Here is a 20591-nt window from a genome sequence, read left to right on the forward strand (position 1 = left end):
TAGGTATGAAGCTTCTTTGATGTTGCATAGAATCATTCAGGTTGCAAAAAACCTTTAATGTTTCCTTGTAATGTTTCTCACAACACTTGCATGAGTTACTCACTCCAAGTGTATTTTCTGTCCACTTCAGCTGAGTTCTCTACAAAGGATGTTTTGAGCCCATTGCTGAGGCGTGTCTAACCATCTGCTGGAGGTGAAGCCTTTCACCTGTTTTCAGTTTCATCTGCAGTGAAAAGCGTAGGCACATCAGATGGGTTTTCTCCTTAATTCCAAAGCAGCTATTAAAATGTCAGTCTTCACCCTTGTCAGATAGAAAGAATAGTGAAAAGTTAAAAATGTTACTGAATTACTGTAGCCTCTCAAATGGGAAGCTCAATCTGCAGAATGCCAGAAGGTTGTACCTTTTCACAATCAATTCTTTGGGGACATTATTAAGTACAGAGTTAACAGTCTTGTAGGCATTGTGTTTGGAAAGAAGTGCATTATCAGGCTAAACATTAACCTGCCCATCAAAGAGGCTATTGCTGGGCAAAGAATCAGACATCATGCAAACCGAAGGCATTCATTTCGGTTTGACAGTGATGAGATGTTCACCGTGCAGTATCTTCTCCTTCCAGCCACTTCTTTAACCTTCTTCAGTGATCCAGTTTGAAGCCATTTTTTCCCCCCACACTTTGAGAAGCTCTACACAGAAGTTTCTCTGTGTTTGATTTTTAATAATTGTATGCAAATGGAAACTGAATCATAGAATGTTAGGGGTTGGAAAGGACCTCCCAAGATAATGCAGTCCAACCCCCAGGCCAAAGCAGGATCACCTAGGGCAGGTCACACAGAGTTTTGCAAGTTCCCAGAGAAGGAACATCAGGAAACACTTTTTTTCACTGTGAGAGTGACTGAGCATTGTCACAGGTTGCCCATGGATGTGGTAGAGTAGAAGTACTGAAAACGCTTTGATCAGGGTCCTGGGCAGCTAGCTCTAGGTTGCCCTGCTCGAAGGACCCTTTCCAGCTCTGTGATTCTGTGATCTTTGTGCTGTAGGCTGTGCATACAACTGGTGTATATTACTTCTCAAGACATGTATAAAGTGAGACATAGTTAATTTTATTATCTGTGTTGTGACACTCTTATCAGTAGCATTGCAGTTTGTCATGACGTTTTATCAGCTGTGATTACATATTATTCCAGGCACTCTCTGCCATTATTTAGTGTTTGGGTTTTCTTTTCCTTTTTATTGTTCAGGTAAATATCAGTTGTCTCCAACAGTGAACATGCCCCAAGATGACACTGTCATTATTGAAGATGACAGGCTGTCAGTCCTCCCTCCTCATCTCTCTGACCATTCGTCATCCAGCTCCCATGATGATGTTGGGTTTGGCACTGTTGATGCTGGTGGATGGGCTAAATCTGCAATTAATGAGTCAACAGACTGGTAAGAGCATGGTTTAGTGGAAGGGAAAAAGTGATGGCTGTGGTTACATCTCTTCCATTAGTTTAAGTTTTGGCTACTGCTAGTATTAATCTTCTTTTGTTCTTTGTTGTGTGTTTTTGGTTGTGTGGTTTTTTTTCCCCATCACATGTAGATTTCACTATTTTGCAAGTGGTAATTGTCCCTGTTTCAGGAAGGAAGTCTGTACAGATCATTTGTTAGACTTTGTACTTCTGGTTGCAGTTTTGTGCTCTGTCAAAGAACATTTGTGGAAATGTTGCTACTTGTTATTGAAACTAAATCAGTACATAGCTGTGTTAATTTGATGATTTATGGTTAATTTAGCTGCCAGCTGAACTGGGTTTTGAAAAGAAAAAACAAACCCTACCCTAAAAATTTACCAAAACTGGAAATTTTAATTTATAATCCTCACTAGAAATATATTTAATTCTATAAAATAGATTTTGGGTTTGTCCTCCACTATCTCTTTAGGAGCCTTTCAATACTTCTGGATACTTTCCTGATTTTCCTAATAGTGTACAGTAATTTGAAAATCTCCTTAAAGGTCAAGGCAGCTCCTTGTTTTACCTTAGTGTTAATGAATTTGCAACATGAACTACTTAAAATTTCTTTATTATACCTGAAGAAACACCTTTCAAACCATTGTGTGTTTTGAGACTCTCCTCAAAGGCAGAGCATTGTAACAGCTCTACATTTAAAAATATAGGAAATATAGTTCCACATTTCAAAGTAGGGAAAGTGACTTTATATGTTTAACCTATAGCAAAACTAATTTCTGTCAATCTTGAGTTGACTTTCTAATTACTTTAACACATTTTAATATAAGAGTCTGAATGAGAAATGCATTGAGCTCCATTATTGTCTTGCTTAGGTTCCTGACAAAGAAATACTGTGTATTGCTCAGTACTGTTAATACAGATCTAAGGTTTAATTTGCAAGTCCTGTAATTATCTATAGGAATAGCAAAATAAAAGCCCACCCCTGTATGCTGCCACTTCTTGAAGCTAGATAATTACCACAAATGGTGTGAAGTATATGAGTTTTCTGTTTTTTTTTCTTGTCTCTTGAGCCTGTTGTGAGTACGTCAGCAGTATCTTAATAAAACACCAATAGCACCTGCCAGCTGATATGCACCTGCCAGCTTCTTCTTTGCTTTATATTAGTTTATTTCATCTGATGTCCAGTAATCAAGTTTTGGGTTTTAAGCACTGTTTTAATGACTGTATAAAAAGGTAACTTTTTGCATCCTTTTTTCCTCTTTTTTTTTTTTTTTTAATTATTTTTCTTAATGTTGCAGCTTTTCTCTTGGACAAGTCATACCTATAATATGGACCCTTGTAAAGTCCATCTGTCTTTTTTAAAAGCTTGTGGAGCTGAGGATCTGAGGTGTTTAAATAGAATAGTACTCAAGGCAGCGAGCGCATAAAAGGTTATTGCTGAGGGATTTGTGTTTAGCTGAATATCAGCAAAAACCTACAGCATAAAGTAAGAGCCCATCTCAAACCTGCAGATGCTTTTACATTTACTTCTGCAATGTATCTTCAAATTCATAAACTTCCTTAAAAATGAAAGCAAAGAAAATAGGGATTAGATATTGTAGAACATGTCATGCTCAAAACCTTTTTAAGGTTTGTATGAGAAACAGTAAATGTCTTTGGATACAACTGCACTTAAAAGAGTAGATCAGTGGAGCACCTTAGTATGTAATGTAGTCTATTTGTAAAAAAGTAAATAGTGGTAGAATTAGATTGTTGCATGAATTTCCTGCTGCTAATGGGTAAGGAAAGACTTGTAAAACGAAGGTGCATTGTGTGATTTTGCTGGAAGGCACAAAGGGTAAAGCAAAGGATATGGATGAAGGGTTATCCAAACAAGAATGGCAGCTGTTCTGAATCACAGAAGAAAATGTAAGCTTTTCCAGTCTCACAATATCTCCCTAATCCTTGATGAAAATGTTATGAAAACAAAGGGGCAATAAGACAGGATTAATAAGTGGAATTTTAATAACATTGAGGGTCAGAAGACGGTTACATTCTTTTAAGGATCAGCTGTCATTCCAGAAATCTTATTTGTTAAGTATGCCAGAATATGGTAAATTGCATTTGGCATTGCTTAATGACTTGCACTAAACTCACCTTCTGTGTTTTATTAATGTGGTTGAAAAATATTAAAATGAGGCATTTTTAGAAGCAGTAGGGTCCTCCTGTGTACTCGCTGGCTTTTCCAGTTGTGGGGGCTTTTGAGTACTTTAATGCATTCAAGCTCCTGTGATCTGCTCCTCCTTTAATTGCTAAAACATGCTGGTGGGTCATTAATAACAGAAATAAACCAGCACGTGAAAACTGATGACTCTATCTAGGGTTCAGATATTTGTACCATAAAAAGGTATGAGATACTGTGATGTCAGAGAGCAAAATGCTAATCAGTGCATTTAATATACACGTTACTATGCAAACACAGAGTGACAGTCCCCCTAATAAGTGTAAGTGGCAGGTAGGTGTGATAAGTGCAGATAAGGAAAGCAGAGCGAAAGCCTCTAAAAGCAGTGTCAGTGGAATCACTGGGATCCAGTCTCCAGAATCCCCAGTTGCTGACAGCATGTCCAGAACCCATTGCTCTCTCTAGGACCTGTGTGGTGTCCTCTTTGAGTTGAATATATCTGCCCATGCTGTATTTACGTGAAAATGATACTTAGCTTTATTAGAAACTTTATACATATGGGTCAAAGCAGGCTCGTATGAAAAAAGGAGCACACAGCCAAACAAAATAGTTTTAGAAAGTCACCCTTTTTGAAGGAAGAGTCAGAGGATACATTTTGTTCAGCAAGATGAAGCCGGTCATCTTTAACTAACATGAGCTGTGTTAACAGATGTTGCTAGAGAAAATTCTCACTTGGTAAAACCACATATTTCTGGCCTTCAGAGACAGGGCTGACTAGCAGTGAGCCAGAAACTCCTGTGTGGCCTTGGGAAAGTCATTTATGATCTGACTATGAAAGGTGTTGAAACTCTAAGTTCAGCTGAGTAAGCCAGACTATGTTTCCAGCCTTAGGTGGTTCTTATTCAGCGATGTTTTGCAGTGCAGTAAATGGCATAAGCATATATTGCTCATGTCTGTTTTATCTTTCTGTCATATGGAGATAATTTTTTCACTGTTTTGTGGGAGTGAATATGAGTACTAGATAGTTATTTTTGAGTTTGGGCTCCTATTCATTAGAGCTTTTAAGCATATGCTTCAAAATGTTGCTAAATTGTGCACACATCTCTGAAATAGTTGCAGTAATTAAATGTAAAACATTGTGAGCCTGAGCCAGAAACATTAAAGTCAAAAGGCACTTGACATTGACTTATTCATATAAGCTCTGCTCCTGCTTTCACTTAAGTATTATATGCTTGTCACATGCACATATCTTATTATTTGTAAATCTGCCACTACTAGACCAAATTTCTTCTAGGCTGCCTGGAAACACAGATAGTGATTTTCATTCTTTATAGTTCTTGATGCCTTTGGACACTTCTCTGCACCTTTCTTCACAATTGTGCCTAATATCCAGGTGTGTGTTATCAAAGGTGCTTCTGTAAATTATGGTAGATGGCATACAAAAGCATGTGCATGTTACAAAATGTGAAAGTATAACTTGGTTTCTGTAGCAGTTCACCATTTGGCCATTTCTCACTTGGTGTGAGATGTGTGTTATACTTAGTCCTTAAGGTAGACAGTAATTATTTTGAAACATTTTATGTATTTAGGGATCACTGTGACAAAACATTTAGCTTGTTTTATCTTCAAAAACAACAATCAAGGGGGGATTTGAGGATCTTTGTCCTATAGGATAGTTATGAGTAGTGTAAAATACTTACTTTTTTTTTTCCTTTCAGTATTTTATGCTTTTGATTTATTTTTTTTTGGTGCCAGCTGAAGTAGTAATCTTAAATTCTTTGGGCTTACTTTCAATCTCTTTTTCAGTGTTCTCCCCTTCTGTAGTAGTGAGAAAATGATAGAATGGCTTAGGTTGGAAGGGAGCTCAGAGATCTTCTACTCCAACCTCCCCATCATGGGCAGGGACACCTCAACTAGATGGCTGCTCAAGGCCTCATCCAGCCTGGCTTTGTGAATTTCCTTTCATATTGTTTATTAGCAATAAACAGTCTTGGATTAAAATTTTTGGTTTTAATTATCATTTTTAACATGCATTGTGGCCATGGTGACCTACTGCTGCTTTAGCTTGCACACCAAATTTTGCCTGCATTCTTGAATTCTTGATTCTGCTAACATTATCGTCAGCATACTTCTGATGAAGCATGCAGGAACACTGATCACTGCTCACTGAGGACCTGCCTGACTCAGCTGAAGTCTTGCAAGAAACCTGCAGGAGAGACTGAAATTTAGTCCAGTTACCTCCATCTCTCATTTAGTGGTGGAACCATTGGATTGAACACTTGCTCTGTAGGGAAGCAATGAGTAAAATTACATTTGTCTGTCACAGCCAGGGTCAGACTAGGAGATGCTGTGAAAAATATGCAGGCAGTTTCACATAGGGAGAGAAATTTTAATGCAAGGTCTTTGAAGGAAAAAGTTTAACGTTCCTTGGGCTTCAGGCAGGGCAAATTTGTGCTTTATTTAAAACATTTTGTGATGAAGACAAAAATCTGATCATTTGCTATCAGCGGAATGTATATTATTTTCTCATGAAGAAAAAGGAGCTATTTTGTTCTCCCTCAAATTGTTGCTGCATTGGGGCTGTGTGTTCTGATAGTATTTGTATAGTGCTCCAGATACGTGTATCCTTCCTTTAAGCTTGGAAGTGAAAGTCTTGGTACTTCTGAAGTAGAAATGCTCAATGCAGTAGGCCACATCCATCGTGTGTGTAACTGGGTATTTGCAATGGTTTATGTGAAAATGTGCACTTTGTCGTTGGTAGAAGTCAAGTGCTGAATAAATGCTTTTCTCTGCAGAGCGAAAGGTTGTGTGATCTTGATAAATGTTCCCATGGTTTTTTTCCCTCCCTACAGCACTCTTAGTCCAGATGTTGATCCAGTGCTTGCCTTCCAGCGAGAGGGTTTTGGACGCCAGAGCATGTCAGAAAAGCGTACAAAGCAATTTTCAGATGCCAGTCAGTTGGACTTTGTTAAAACACGAAAATCCAAAAGCATGGATCTAGGTAGTGAGTGATACTTTTTAAATTGTTCTATTTGCACCTGATTTTCATGTTGTAAGTATATAGTTTTTGTCATTCCAAACACGCTATGTGTGTGCAGTACTGCTGCACGTAATGTCTACTGATGGGAAGTAAAGTATTCTTCACATGAATGGCCAAGTGGCCTGTGTATTGTTTGTACCACTTGTAAACGTCCATGCATTTATATATGGTAGCCCTGTGGATATATGGTTATACATAAACATTAACAGTATTTATTAAAATGGAGGCAAAAAGGGCATTTGCCACTCAGTGCAGAACGATTGCATGAGGCTGTACCACACTGTGGTTCTGGGTAGACAGGATTATTCTCAGTTCGTGTTTGTAATGCAATTAGCCTTAAAGATCTTTCTTAGGCTCTCATTTCATAGATGGATTTTGATTAAGATATTATAGATGCAAGTATTATTTTTGAAGAGTTCATTCAGAATTAGAAAATGGGGCTAGTCTTACATCTGTTTGAGACCCAGGTTTTAATATTTATATCAGAGGCCCTACAAAGTAGCAGTGACTAAGACAGGCAATCGACTGTAATCATTTTAACTGATAAAACAACGGAGAATAAGTAATTGCTAACAAGCCCATCTATTTTTCTGCCATTGAATTTAGATTCTGAAGTGCAGACTCCAGTAACCTTAAAACAGTGAGGTTTGAGTGTTTAAATCCCCTGCTCAGAACTATAAAATACAATACAATTTGTTCCTTTACAATAATTGTGAGTATCTTAACTACAATCCCTAATTCACCAACTTCCTCAGGGGTCATTAAGGTTGGTGGTATTGACTTGTCTTGACTAGTTGTGATGTGCTAACGTGTAAATAACCTATTGTACCTGCCTGTGGTGTGAACATGACTGACACTGCATGAAGGTTTACTAGTTTGCTGCCTTTTCTACCTAGAATGTTTGCTTACTGTTGCAGATTGTTTGCATGAAGTATGACATTGCTAAGGTCCTCTAACTTAAAAAAACAAAACCCAAAGAAACAAACAAAAAGGGTATACCAGAAGGAATGTTTGATGCATGTGGGGCATGGACACTAACTGGGCTAACCATTATACATTTACCTTTTAACAGTAGCTGATGAGACTAAGCTCAGTACAATGGATGACCAGAAAACAGGTAAGAATTGACAGTAAGGCTGTTGCTATAGAAACCTTGGTCAAAGCAACTTACCACAATTACAGAACTGCCAGTCAAATTGCATGAAAACATGAATATTCCAGTACTTGCATGACTGCTTTTTATTGTTGTGAATAATCAAGTCGCGCAGAAAATGGAAATTCTCTATAGAGATAAGTATCTAGGGTAGGATATTCAGCCAGGTCACATGTGTGACTGTGGGTGGGCACCTTGTTTCTACACTTTGAACTCATAAATATTCACAGTTGTTTGGATTTTAAGTCCTTTCAAAAAAATCTGGGAAAAGCTCCTAGCTGCAAACTCAAATATACAAAGGGAAGAGTCAAATGTTTGGCTGTGGCAGTGATATCACAGTGCTTGGAAGTAATTATTTTAATTAGAAAACTGCTAGCTTTGCTTTAAGTGGTCATCAGCTGCATGTTGTGAGTTGAGTTGGAAGATATTTATGCAGGTTGATTTGCCTTTGGAGCTGAAACCCAAGCATTGTAACAGAACAAAAGAATACCTAAACAGAGTCTTTTCCACATACCATGGATTGCAACGTTTCACACAGTGATAATGAGAAATAGCTTTCAAAGCACATTTTTTTAGTAGTAATTAAAATAATGCACCAACTGCAATTACGAACCTTTATGATTTATTAATATAAGTTAGCTTTTGACCTTTGGAATGCTATTTTAATTAGGATAGATCCAGAGGACACCATAACATTACTTATCTCTAATTAGGAACAATTCACCTTTTTAACACAGAAATTTTATTTACTTTAGCCTGATTTGGGGGGTAAGGCATTCCATACAGAATTTACAGTTAATTGCAGAGGTGCATCTCTGTTTAACCACACTTTACAACGTGAGTTGGAATACTGAAAAGCTGGAGATAATCAACTGATAAAATGACAAGTTTTGTTTAAACAAATAGAAGTTGTAGCTCTTAAAACGCTGCAGAATGTGGCCACAGACTCACAGATCGATACATCGAGAATGAGTACACAAAATTAAAATGTATTAGTGTTTTGAAAGATTAAAGCCATCAGAGTATGAATGTATGAATTGTGTTAATGGCTGCGGTAATAATCAGTGCTTAGGAACTATCTTCACCCTTGAGCATTATTCACATGAAAAGGAGGTACAAATCAAACTCAAAACTACTGTAAATGATTTTTCATTTTCTTATTAGCCTGCCTGTTTGAATGGGATGTGATTAGAATGGTGTAAAACCCACGTGTTTCAGTAAAAATACAGCGCTTAGGTTTTAAAAGTGTGTAGTGGTTTTGGCAATCTCACTAGAGGGTGGTGTTAATCGAGTGTAGCTTTGTCTGTGTGTAACACCTGGATTAAATTCCAAAAAAGAGACAAGTCAGACAACTTGGGTGAAAGAGCATGACTAACCATCTGGACTAAGCAGCTACATATTTTGTGCACAGCAAGCTCACTGGCTGGGGAGGAAAAAAAGGCAAATCCACCTTTTACTGTACTTTTATTTATCTTGCATGCTTTTAACCAGGTTTTGTATATAAACACTGGATTTCTCCCGTTACTGAAGATGGATATGGCTGTTAAACAAACCACTTACTGTAGTTTGGCTTAAAAATCATCTGGTTCTAAGGAGAAGAGAAAAAAAAAAAACAGCAAGTTTCAAATGTGTGGTGAACTATGTTTTAATGAACTCTAGAAGCCAGAAAACTTCAATGTGTATTTACTTTAGAGAAAATAAAAGCAAACTCTGTTACAGTCAGAGCTGGACTTAACAGTATTGGCTGAAAAGGAGAGTGTAGATCTCACCAGCCCTAGTTACTATAATAGATTTTTAATTATTTTTCTTTCTATAGTTCACTTGAAGTGGCTAATCCTTGCAGTGTTTACAGTTCATCCTAGAGGTTAGAAGTATAGTCAGTAGCAGTTGAGCTTGGCTCATTTATTGAGGCCCAGGCACACTATAGTTCTAGGTGGTTATTTTTCCATGTACACATTGTGAAAACAAAACAGAAAGGGAAGAAAAATCAAACAGTTTATTTATTTTACACAGCATTTCTTAAGACAGTGTTATTAAAATGGATCCAAGCTAAACTATTTTTTGATACAGTTGCTTCTCTATTCCTTCCCTGCTGTCTCCAGCCAAAGTATTACTCTTTTAGTGTATGAATCAATTAAACTAGAAATAGAAGAATTTGTCAAAAATCTAATGGAACAGATGTCAGCAAATAAATAGACTCAGGGCTGATATCCTGTAAGAAAGCATTTAGAAAGTAGGCTTAGTGCCTTTGCAAAGTGGTTTAATCAAATTGAAGGAAGTTTTTTGCATCAGTTGCTGGTAGCATTTAAACCTGGAGTTAATAAAAATTATGTTTCAGAAAGACATAAAAATTGTCCTTTAAAACCATGTAAAAGAAAGTGCTGATAACAAAGTTCTTTTAGAACCCTTAAAATCAGTCACTGGAGGGTGACTTTATGCTTCTTGCATTTGCAAGTGGCCCAAGTGGATCTGTGGCACTGTACAAATACTAAAGGTGAGAGAAGTGGAAGCACAGTGAGTTGTTAAATTGTGTCAGCACCCGGGCGAAACAAAGAGCTTGGAGCAGGGAGCAAGGTGAAGGCCTCACCTAGTCTCTATGTGTTAAATGTCTCCTTGGATCTGTATGTGCTGTCAGGTTTTGTGATGAGGGCTGCCTGTGCCGTGTGCGAGTCGGTGCACAGACTGCCAACACACTCATGCATGAGCAGAGGGTGGTTGCATGGCCTGGAGGGGCAAAGCTTGGCTGGTGTGCCCAAGGGATGGCAAGCTGAGGCTGTAGGGAGTGGTGATGCATGGCTGGTGGGGCTGAAGGCTGTGCTTGATGGGGTGGTGTGAGCACATTGCAAAGCCTGTGAGAGCTGGGTAGGGGCCTGTGGCCTGTAGAGTGGAGCCATGTGGCTATGCACACGTGGTAGCAGTCATGGTAGGAGGACTGCTCTGCTACATGGGGGTGATTCTCCCTCAAAGGATATTTATTAAGGAAATTACTGGAAAGGAAAATTTCAATAAACTTCACATTTTAAAATGATAAAAGAATCCCTTTCATCCTTCAGTCATATAGAGATGCTGTAGGTAGATGTGTCATTTTCTCTTCTTTTTTCGCTACTTTGAATTCTGGTGTCAAAATAGAAGTAGAACTCATTCTGAGCAGATAACATTTCTGATGATTACCACCAGTGCTGTAAAGGCTGGAAGAAAATGCTGACATTTTTGTATTTAGAAAACAAGGTTTTGATGTGACTCATAAATTTTAAACAGAATCAATTTTAAAGAAAGTTTGCCATTTCTCACCAAATTATGGGTAAACAACTCACGTTCTGACTGGTGAATTCTAGTTATAAATTCTGAACTCACTCCATTTCCAGGGAGGCCTGACTGTATATTTTGAAAATAGTAGACTTGATATGAAGAGGCCATAGAAGACAGTGAAGGCACTAAAATAGGCATGGCTTTATGATCACAGTGCTTAAATTGCTTGCAAAGGAACATTCCCCTCTTTCAAATTCTTCAACCTGTTCACTTAGGTGTTTGTGGCCACCCAAGCTCAATAAATATTCCTATCATTTCTGTAATCCATGATTAGTTTTACAGTACTCAAGCAGTGTTAGGTCATATCCCATCTAGGTTTTCCTTTGGGAATGAGCAAGCTACACAAATACACTTCTCACAACAATCCATACTGAGTGGCAGGAAATGGATTATTTAATTTTTTTTAAATGTCCTTTGCTAACAGAAATAAGGCATTTGTGTTCCCATTTATAATCACTGTTTATAGAAAGATCCACTCAGTAATTAAGGAGAGATTTATGAGCATTTCATTTGGAAGGTTGCAAAGCAGAATCTGAAATAAGGAAGTTTACAGTAAGTTGCCATGTAAGAGGATACCCTTCCCTTTTGTATATGAAATTGAATCTGTCAAACAGCTGGTTTAGATGGGATCATCCCATTTCCTCCTTTTTGTTTTTTAACTGCTTTTTTTTTCCCCCTGTCTTGTGGACTGTTTTTAACAAAATGCAATCCTGAAAAGTAAAAAAAGACCAAAACCCAAACCAAAACCAACCCAAAATGTCATTTCTTGTATGCTGCAGGCTTTAGTGGAGGAATAGCAGATTTTTACATATGCTAGAAAGTAGACAGTTGCATAGGGCACTGTCTAAATTGGAGTTCTTTTACTTCATAAAGACAGTATTATGTGAAAATACTTGTCTTGGACTTCAGCCTGTGTTCAGAAATTCGGTGAACCTGGACTGAAGCTTGTTTGCACAGTTGGGAAACCATCAAATCTCCCTTCTCCCAGCTGGCTGCTCTTGTTCACCCGAGCAGCTGCGTTGTACCCCCAGCCATACTCATGACCTTCAGTCCTCCAGAACAAGCATGAGGTGTGAGTCAGAGAGTGGCTTCTTCTAGGAGATGTGAGTCCATTAAGATAAAATTTCGCATTTGCTGGGGTATGTTTTTGACTGAGGGTCCAGGCAGGACTCCAGACTTCTGGGGAAACCAGACTGAAGGACTTGTGTAAAGAGGATTTTTGTTTTGTTTCTATTTTCATGTTCATTTTATCAGTAGGGCAGCTGAAGGGGATACTTTGACTTGACAGATGTTTGAATATATTTGATCCGAGGGATTTCAGTTTAATGTAACTGCTCAGATTTTCTAATAGCTGAATAGAAAATGCAAGTGTTTGCTGCCTTGCTCCCTCTCATCCCAAATTAACAAATGACATGGAGAACACATACCATGCTGCTTAGTCTGCTTCCCTTCTATAGGCCCAGCACCTTCTTTCCTTCCTACCCAATACCAAACAGTGAAAGAAGCTGCTTTTAGCAGTGTGCTAGCAGATTTCCCCAATGCAAGGTAACTTCACATACGTTTGTTAAAGGCCACTAACTCTCTTCTCCCTCCTGATATCTAGCAGAATAGGTATCAACTCCAGAGCTTTAGATTATTCTACAGTAAATACTTAGAGAAGATATTTTCACTTTACTGTGTTATTTACACCAGGGTGCTCAGTTCTTGGCTCTGTCTCTCAGTGCTGGCTGGCTTGGAAATTTACTTTTCTGTGCCTCTGTATCCTCTGTTAAATGAGGATACTGACACCAACAGAATAAGAGCCCACCACCTAGGACTGCTGCAGGTCCATGACACTCTTCCATGTTCTACTCCCTGTATGTAGAGAAAAAGGGAATTTTCTGTTATTTTAGGTGAGGGCTTTGGTCTCACAACTTCAGAAAATGTAACTATGATGATGTCACAGCTCATCTTACTCTGCAGCCCCAAATCCTATGGAAAATCTGCCCAAGACTCTAACTGCACTTTTGAATAAAATCACTTCCAATAACTGCAAGGAATTCTTTTCCCCTGAATTAGTTCTCCCAGTTTTAACTATAATGTGATCCAATTGTGTAACCCTCAGCACTGTGAGTATGTGTATCTAAAAACAGAGGCTAGACATTTAGTCCACAAACCTGAGAAGAAAAGTCCAAATGGGGAAAGGCTTTTGCTGAATACTGTCTGGTGCTTGCTTGGCACGCTTCTGGACATGCTGCAGCGATAAGAGTTGCCCTCAGCCCCAGCTGTAGTGTTGCCCAAACATGAACCTGGTGACTGCCAGGAATGTGTTTCTTTTCCAGCTGGATAAGTGGTATTGCCTAATTGGGTCCTTTCCACAGATATTTTTAAACAGCTTCTCAAAATCCTAGCAAGTCAACTGATATTTCTCAGAAGCGTTTCATTTTGAAATTGTCAGCAATTTACAAGTGTTTAAAACTCAATTAAAAGCAAGTAGTAGGTGCTTTGAAGCCAGGATTCAAGCCACTTTTGCAAGACTATTACTCTAAACACCATGTGATATGTGTCCATAATCTGTTCTCAGCTCCTCAGTTGTAGCAGTACAGAGGAAATTTTCTGCTCAGAACAAAAATAATTAATAGTTGTGCTTGATGCCAGTGGATACGTATCGTTGACTGGGGTTTTTTGGCTGTGTTTTTAAGCCCCATGATTATTATTCAAATTGTTTAAAATAATAGTAATGGGTGTTTGTCTCTCTTCACTGGTTTGAAAAGCCAGACATTGCTAACACTGTCAGTTTCGTTGACTAGGACTTGACATACTCATTCACTTCTGAGACCAACAAATCTGCAGAGAATTCCCTCCAGATCATTGAGAGATGATGTGAATAATGTTAAGTGTGTCCCCAAAGACTTTCAGGATGGATATGCATAATCAAGCATGCAGTTCTCAAGACTAATTCTAATTACTCTTTTTCCCCCCCCCAACTCCTTAAATCACTAAGGTTCCCCAACCAGAGATGTGGGGCCTTCATTAGGTCTGAAGAAATCCAGCTCATTAGAGAGTCTGCAGACAGCAGTTGCTGAGGTGACTCTGAATGGTGACATTCCCTTCCACCGCCCGCGCCCACGAATTATCCGAGGACGGGGCTGCAATGAAAGCTTCAGAGCTGCCATAGACAAATCATATGATAAACCTGTAGCAGATGATGATGATGAAGGCATGGAAACTTGTAAGTAAACTACTGCTGTACATAAAGAATGTTAACAACATAGGTTAATTGCTTTAGGAATTGATTACAAATAGTAGAAGATAATCTTAGGATTTTAAAAGAATAGAACTAATATCTTTTAATATTTTTTCCCCCCCAGGCTTTTTCCTTTCATATGCATTAACAAATTGTAACCCTGCAGCTGCCTTCCCTTCTAAAACGAGTAAATAAGATTATTAGAAGTGTGTTTACTTAAATTAGTCTGAAAATTTTCTGCAAGACAGCTAATTAATTTACTAATTTAAATTAGAAAAAAATCATTATGCAGAAAGACAAAACCTGCTGAATTTGTGTTACAAAAATATGTGTATCTAAGTTTGAAAGAATACATTTGTAGTGTCTGGGAGAAAGAAAAAGAAAGCACTGTCCTTTAATTAGAGTAAGTCTGGCAGATCTAATAAAATATGAAGTTAATGATCAGCTATTACCCACCCTAATGGGCATTCATTTACATTTTCAGTTCTTTAACCTGAAGTATGACCCAACATGTGGGGAATGTCATTAACATGAAAGAATCACTTCAAAGCCAACCTTATCATTATTGAACTGTGTAAGAATGGGCTGGTAAAATGACAACTGGTATTGAATGAAAATAGTATGAATGGTAAATTACCTCAATCAGAGGTTGTATTAGAATCACTGAATTTTTAACCTTCGTGTTGTGCTACTTTCAGCCTGTCACACACCACCAGACTATTTTTTCATCAACCTGCAGCTAGTTAGAAGTTTAATGAATGAAGATGATAGTGGGAAAGTTGTAGTAGTAAAATGTTTAGCCTGACTGCTAACAAAAAGGGCTTGAAAAGAGATTTTTTCCTTCTCTTCTCTTTTTAAAATGTTGTAGTTTCAGAAAGTCTGTTTCATAAGCACTGTTCCCTAATATTCTTTTACAAGCTACTTGTGCCATCACTCTTCCCACCCCCCCACCCCCTCACCCCCAACTCTTTGGGGTTTTTTGTTTATTTTAAATCCTCCTCTTTCCAGAAGTGCTCTGAGACTAAAAGGAAGGCCCTTTAGCCAGTCACTTTTCTCAGAGGTGGGTATGGATGGAATTAATTCTGCTTTGCTTTTCCAACACCTAGCAATTTCACGCAGCAGTGAGGCTAAATGCTGATCTGGTGCTGCTAGCTGTCAATCTATTTCTGGCCAGTAGAAGAGGAGGTATGAAAAAAATGTGTAATGGTCCTCCTTATTATCCCAAACTGCATGCCTATGGTCTTTTGGGAAAGAAGAGCAAGATTTTCTAAAAGGCGAGTCCACTGATAGTAATCTCCTCCTCTGAGGTGTCAGACATCCAAGGCTTATCCAGAAGTTACAGGCACTGTAACTTCATTTGATTAATAATACAGCAAAGCTGTTGTCATTTATTGCTTTCTGGGTGAGTATAGGTTTATGAGATTACTGTAGGGAGGGGGTGAGCTTGTTGCTGCAACACATAGAAAGTGGAAAGGAACTGTTTGGTGGCTTTTGTATGCTTTGCATGGGAGTAGCAGATTTTTTTGCCCTCATTTTTCTGTACGGGTGAAGTCATCCAGTACTGGTGGACCAAGATCCATCTCAGTGTCATGGGAGAGCAAGAGCACAGTTGTTCACAAATCTCACATGGTAAAGAAGGGCTGAGCAAAGTGTGACCAAGCTATGTGTGAAGAACTATGCATTCTGTTAGAATAGAATAGAATAGAATAGACCAGACCAGGTTGAAAGAGACCTTCAAGATCGTCATGTCCAACCGATCATCCTCTTCCACACACTATAATAAAACATATAAGAAGTAATCCAGAAATTTGCATGGCCAGGTTAATAGAAGCAGATGTGTAGAAAAGCACATGTAGCAATTAGTTTGGACAGAATTTTGTCCTTGAAGTCCTCTTCTTACTGTGGCTCTGGTAGTTAACTTCGTAGCTGGCCTGGCCATGTGTTGCCTGTCTTTCTGCAAACATGCCTCTGTTTGTGTTTGAACTGAGAGCACTGCAGTCTGCTACACTTTGTGTAAATTATATGGGGCCTTAGGTTCCAGAAATTTACCAACTGGTGCCTTCAGCTGGGCAAAGCCTGGACCCATACAAATAAGTAGAAGTTAATTTAATAATCTGGTCCCAATGTAACTGATGTCTCACTGCTGCTGTAATGACACCGCCTAAGTTTGTTTTGGTTTTCTTAATTGTATGTAATTATTCCATAATTGTTTGAAATGAAAATGTGCCTTTCTCTCATTATAAAACCCATGCGAACATGTTGGTGGTCAATTTGCTGATGCCCTTGTAGTCGGATCCATTTGTCTTCTCTGAATTGTCTTCCCCTTTCTCCTTCAAGTGTTCAGTGCTAGGAGCGCTTCTTTCTTCCAGGCAGCTGACCCTCTTTGGTATAGCAAATAATAGCACTGCAGAAAATTATATTCTGAGGAATTCTTACCATCTCATCACCCCTTAGACAAAAGCCATAAAAATACAGGTTGCATACGTGGCAAAGAGGCTGTCTTCTGAATGTACTTGCTGTTCTTGGACCAGCCAGCTGTTAAACTACTAAATGTGGGATGAAAATCAGATACCAGCGACTAGTTCTGGAGTAGCGTTTTAAAAAGGGTTTGAGAAGATGTGTGGAAGTTTAAATGGCTGGGAAGAAGGTAACATTTTGGAAAGATGTGGGAGTTCAGCATTTACAGGTCATGTTTCCTGATATTTCTTTTTTCCTTAATTTTTTTTTTTTCCTCCTTAATATTTGAAATAGCTGACTGAAAGCAAAATGTTATCTTGGAGGTCTTGAATGAGAACAAGGCGTTTTGGACTGGGAAAAATTGACAAAGCTTTCTAATCTTTTGCTGAATCTTAATTGCTGGAATCCAGGGCTGTATTAAATATCACAATGAGAGGCCTGGAAGCTCAGTGGCAAAATAGCTTCACATTAAGGAGCTTTGATTCCTCATGTGCATCTTTTCCATTTTATGGCCTAATTAGGAGAATAGCTTCATAATACCTGTTTGTGTAGTTCTCTGTAGTACAGTGTGGTTCACAAAATGACACTAGTTTTCAGGTTTAATTGATGTTTAAAGTATACTCCAATTTAATTTTTTTGGCTTCAGCATCCTGAATGAGGAGGCAGAAGGTTGCAGGAAAGGAAGGAAAATAACAGCACCAAAACAAATACACTCTGCATTTTGCAGTAACCTTAATGTCATTACCACGACTTAACAAAAATTAGAAGTTTCATTTGTAGCCTGGGCTTGAATTTTAATTGAGCAGCATTTGCATTTGTTCTAAACACCAGTAATTAGGTATATGTTAATTGCAGGATGACTGTGCCGCATAAAAGTGAAACAAGTTTCTTCATATTGAGTCCTTGTAAGTAAACTGGAAACGTGTTTACTGCAGTAGAGACACCAGTGTTTATTCCAGGAGAACAGACATCCTGGTTTACAGGGCTCAGTCTGAGCTATGGAGTTAATTGCAAGCAAACTGTGTATGCTAGACAAATATTTATTGCAGTACAAGTGTAGCAAGGAGGCAATGTTATCTCCACAGAATATGCAAAATAAAAGGAAGCATTGTAATGACAAGTTGTTCAGCAACTCAGCATAGCACGGTACATGCAATACTTACCTAGGATTAATTTAACCTATTGTTATGTGAATATGAATAACCATGGGTCAAAACTGATTCATTTGTAGACCCCTAGCAATATATTACCAAGTAAACATTTGACTTGAAGATTTGTCAGAAATTTAATGCCTTTTTTTTTTTCCTTTTTACTAATTATATTCGTTTGCAAGTGGAATCTTTAAATGTCTAGTTGGTTTTAACTGGAACAGATTGTAGCTATAAATTAACATGCAAAAAATTAGCATCTCTATTCCAAAGTGGTTTTCCACTACTCTTTTAATAATAACTAAATATCAGCTCAGACACTGATTAAGAAACACTGTGACCAAAAAAACCAACAAAGTACAAGTACAGCTAGTACAGAGGCATGTACAGGACAGGCCTATTATTTTTCTAAAATTAAATTATGTGAATATTAGAACTGTGCCTCCAGTTGAAAATCTAAATTATCTGCTTAACTCAGAGGACTCCTGAAGGCAAGTTAACAGGAAAGTTAACCTGAGCCTCACGCACTGCCGACTGCGTGACGTTCAACAAGTCAAAATGCAAGGTCCTGCATCTGGATTGGGCCTATCCCAAGCACAAATCCTGGCTGGGTGCAGAATGGGTTGAGAGTAGCTCTGAAGAAAGAAACTTGGGTGTATTGATTGATAAGAAGCTCACCATGAGCTGACAGTGTGCTCATGCAGCCCAGAAGGCAAATCACATCCTGGGCTGCAACAACAGGAGTGTGGTCAGCAGGGCAAGAGAAGAGATTCTGCCCCTTGACTCTGCTGAGACCCCCACCTCCAATACTGCATCCAGTTCTGGTGTCCCCATCATAAGAAGGACACAGAGCTGTTGGAGTGAGTCCAGAGGAGGCCACAAAGGTGGTCCAAGGGCTAGAGCACCTCTGCTATGAGGATAGGCTGAGGGAACTGTTCAGCCAATGGAAGACTCCAGGGGGACCTTAAAGCTGCCTTCCATCCAATACCTTAAAGGATCCTAGAGGAAGGCTGGAGAGGACCTTTTCCTAAGGGTATCTAGCAATAAGACATAGGGGAATGGTTTGAAGCTGAGGAGAGTAGGTTTAGACAGGATCTTAGGAAGAAGTTCTCCAGTACAAGGGTGTTAAGACTCTGGAATAGGCTGCCCAGGGAGGCTCTGGATGCCTTCTCCCTGCAGGAGTTCAAGGCCAGGTTTGATATGAGCTTGAGCAGCTGAGTCTAGTTGAGAGGTGTCCCCGCTCATGGTGTGGAGGTTGGAGTCAATGATCTCTGAAGTGGCTTCCAACCTAAGCTATTTTATGATTCTATGAAATGGTTAAAGTGTAGATTCAAAACTAATGATCAATGTGGAGATTTATCTGCCATGGTATGTTTTTCTTGAAATCTGTTTATGTGACCTTCCAGGATTGGAGAATATTTATGGAGGTTTTGAGATGCTTAGTGAGTAAGCACTAAGTTTGTTGTACAGGCTTGTGTATGTTAATGAATAAACACTGTTTTCAAGGCAAGTATCTGAGAGAGGGAGAAGAGGTGATATTGTAGAGCTTTCAGTCAGTGTTTGTAGACTTTTCAGGTTCAATGAATTCCTTGTAAGGTGAATATGAATTATGACTAAGAAAAGCAAATTTGTCTTCTATAGTAGTTTATGCATCAGACATTTCTAGAGAATTACACACTTCTGTTGGCTGCAGAAGAGTTGCTGAGGTCTAGAAACAGTGTTAGCAGGAATAAAAAGTGGTAAACATATGCTAAACTGTAAAATGATTATTTTTTTCCTTCTAAAAGCCTTGGCCATTTCCAGATCTGACTACAAAAAAAATTTTGTTTCCATAAAGTGTGTATATATAGAGTAAAATGGTGTTTTCCAACTTCTCCTGCCAAAAGGTGTTTTAAGCCTTTGTAGTCATTAGAGCTATAGGAGACAGCTCAAAGTATGCATCTGTGATCCTAATTGCTGCTTTGTGCTGTCTGCTGGGAAACTGGGAGATGGTGTAGCCCTACTTACAATGGGATGGTGTAAGATGTTAGATTTCCTGCAAGATCAGAGCTTCATCAGCCAGGCAGTGTAATTTTTAAGTCAAAATGGTTGCAGTATTCTGACCCATAAGCTTGTTTCATTATTTCTCACTAAGTTACTGGAGGAGCTTTCAGGTTTTGAATGGGTTGTTTCTTTAGGTCATTTATCTTTCAAACCCTCTGAAATACATCTGCTCTGTTAAATCTAACCTTCAGTATACTTCAGGATTCTCTGAGCCTTGGTCTTGGATTAGAAACTGAGAAAGAACATGTTACGTGTCCTTAGAGGAGTTTACTTGTGCCACTGGATGCAATCTCCCCACTTAAACCTTCCAGGCTTCCATCTCGACCAAGGATAAAACTAATAATAAAAATCTTGGTGCATGATGTGTCCAGGAAGTGAAGTGCTGTGACAAAACCACTGTGTTACCCGCAGCAGAAGAAACACTCTGTTAAGACTTGCATTGAGGGTTGAGAGTCCTTAATGACTTTCATAGTTTTCTGAGTATTTATAAGAGTTTACTGACAGGGCATGCTGCACTGCTGTTGTTTCTCCTTGCAGATATTTCTAAAGCTCTCCTCAACTGATTTAGATACTGAAACAAAATAGACCAATTAACATCACCTTGCTAA

General features: G+C 38.6%; 1 protein-coding gene across 16 annotated transcripts in view; it reads left to right on the plus strand.

Annotated features, from left to right (window-relative positions):
* Positions 1 to 20591, plus strand: part of PARD3 (par-3 family cell polarity regulator) — a 426698-nt gene that overhangs the window by 266152 nt on the left and 139955 nt on the right. For 12 of the 16 annotated variants that reach the window (XR_008462802.1, XM_009896928.2, XM_054171475.1 and 9 more), the window contains 4 exons: positions 1240 to 1429; positions 6460 to 6611; positions 7720 to 7764; positions 14093 to 14320. Coding sequence is in view for 15 of the 16 variants with exons in the window: in XM_009896928.2 (XP_009895230.1) it covers positions 1240 to 1429; positions 6460 to 6611; positions 7720 to 7764; positions 14093 to 14320 (615 nt within the window). In the remaining variant the exon portion in view is untranslated. The remainder of the gene's footprint in view (positions 1 to 1239; positions 1430 to 6459; positions 6612 to 7719; positions 7765 to 14092; positions 14321 to 20591) is intronic. The other 4 variants (XM_009896929.2, XM_054171477.1, XM_054171486.1 and 1 more) reach the window with 2 other exon arrangements.

Source organism: Dryobates pubescens, chromosome 21 (assembly GCF_014839835.1).
Source record: "Dryobates pubescens isolate bDryPub1 chromosome 21, bDryPub1.pri, whole genome shotgun sequence".
Taxonomy (NCBI): Eukaryota; Metazoa; Chordata; class Aves; order Piciformes; family Picidae; genus Dryobates; species Dryobates pubescens.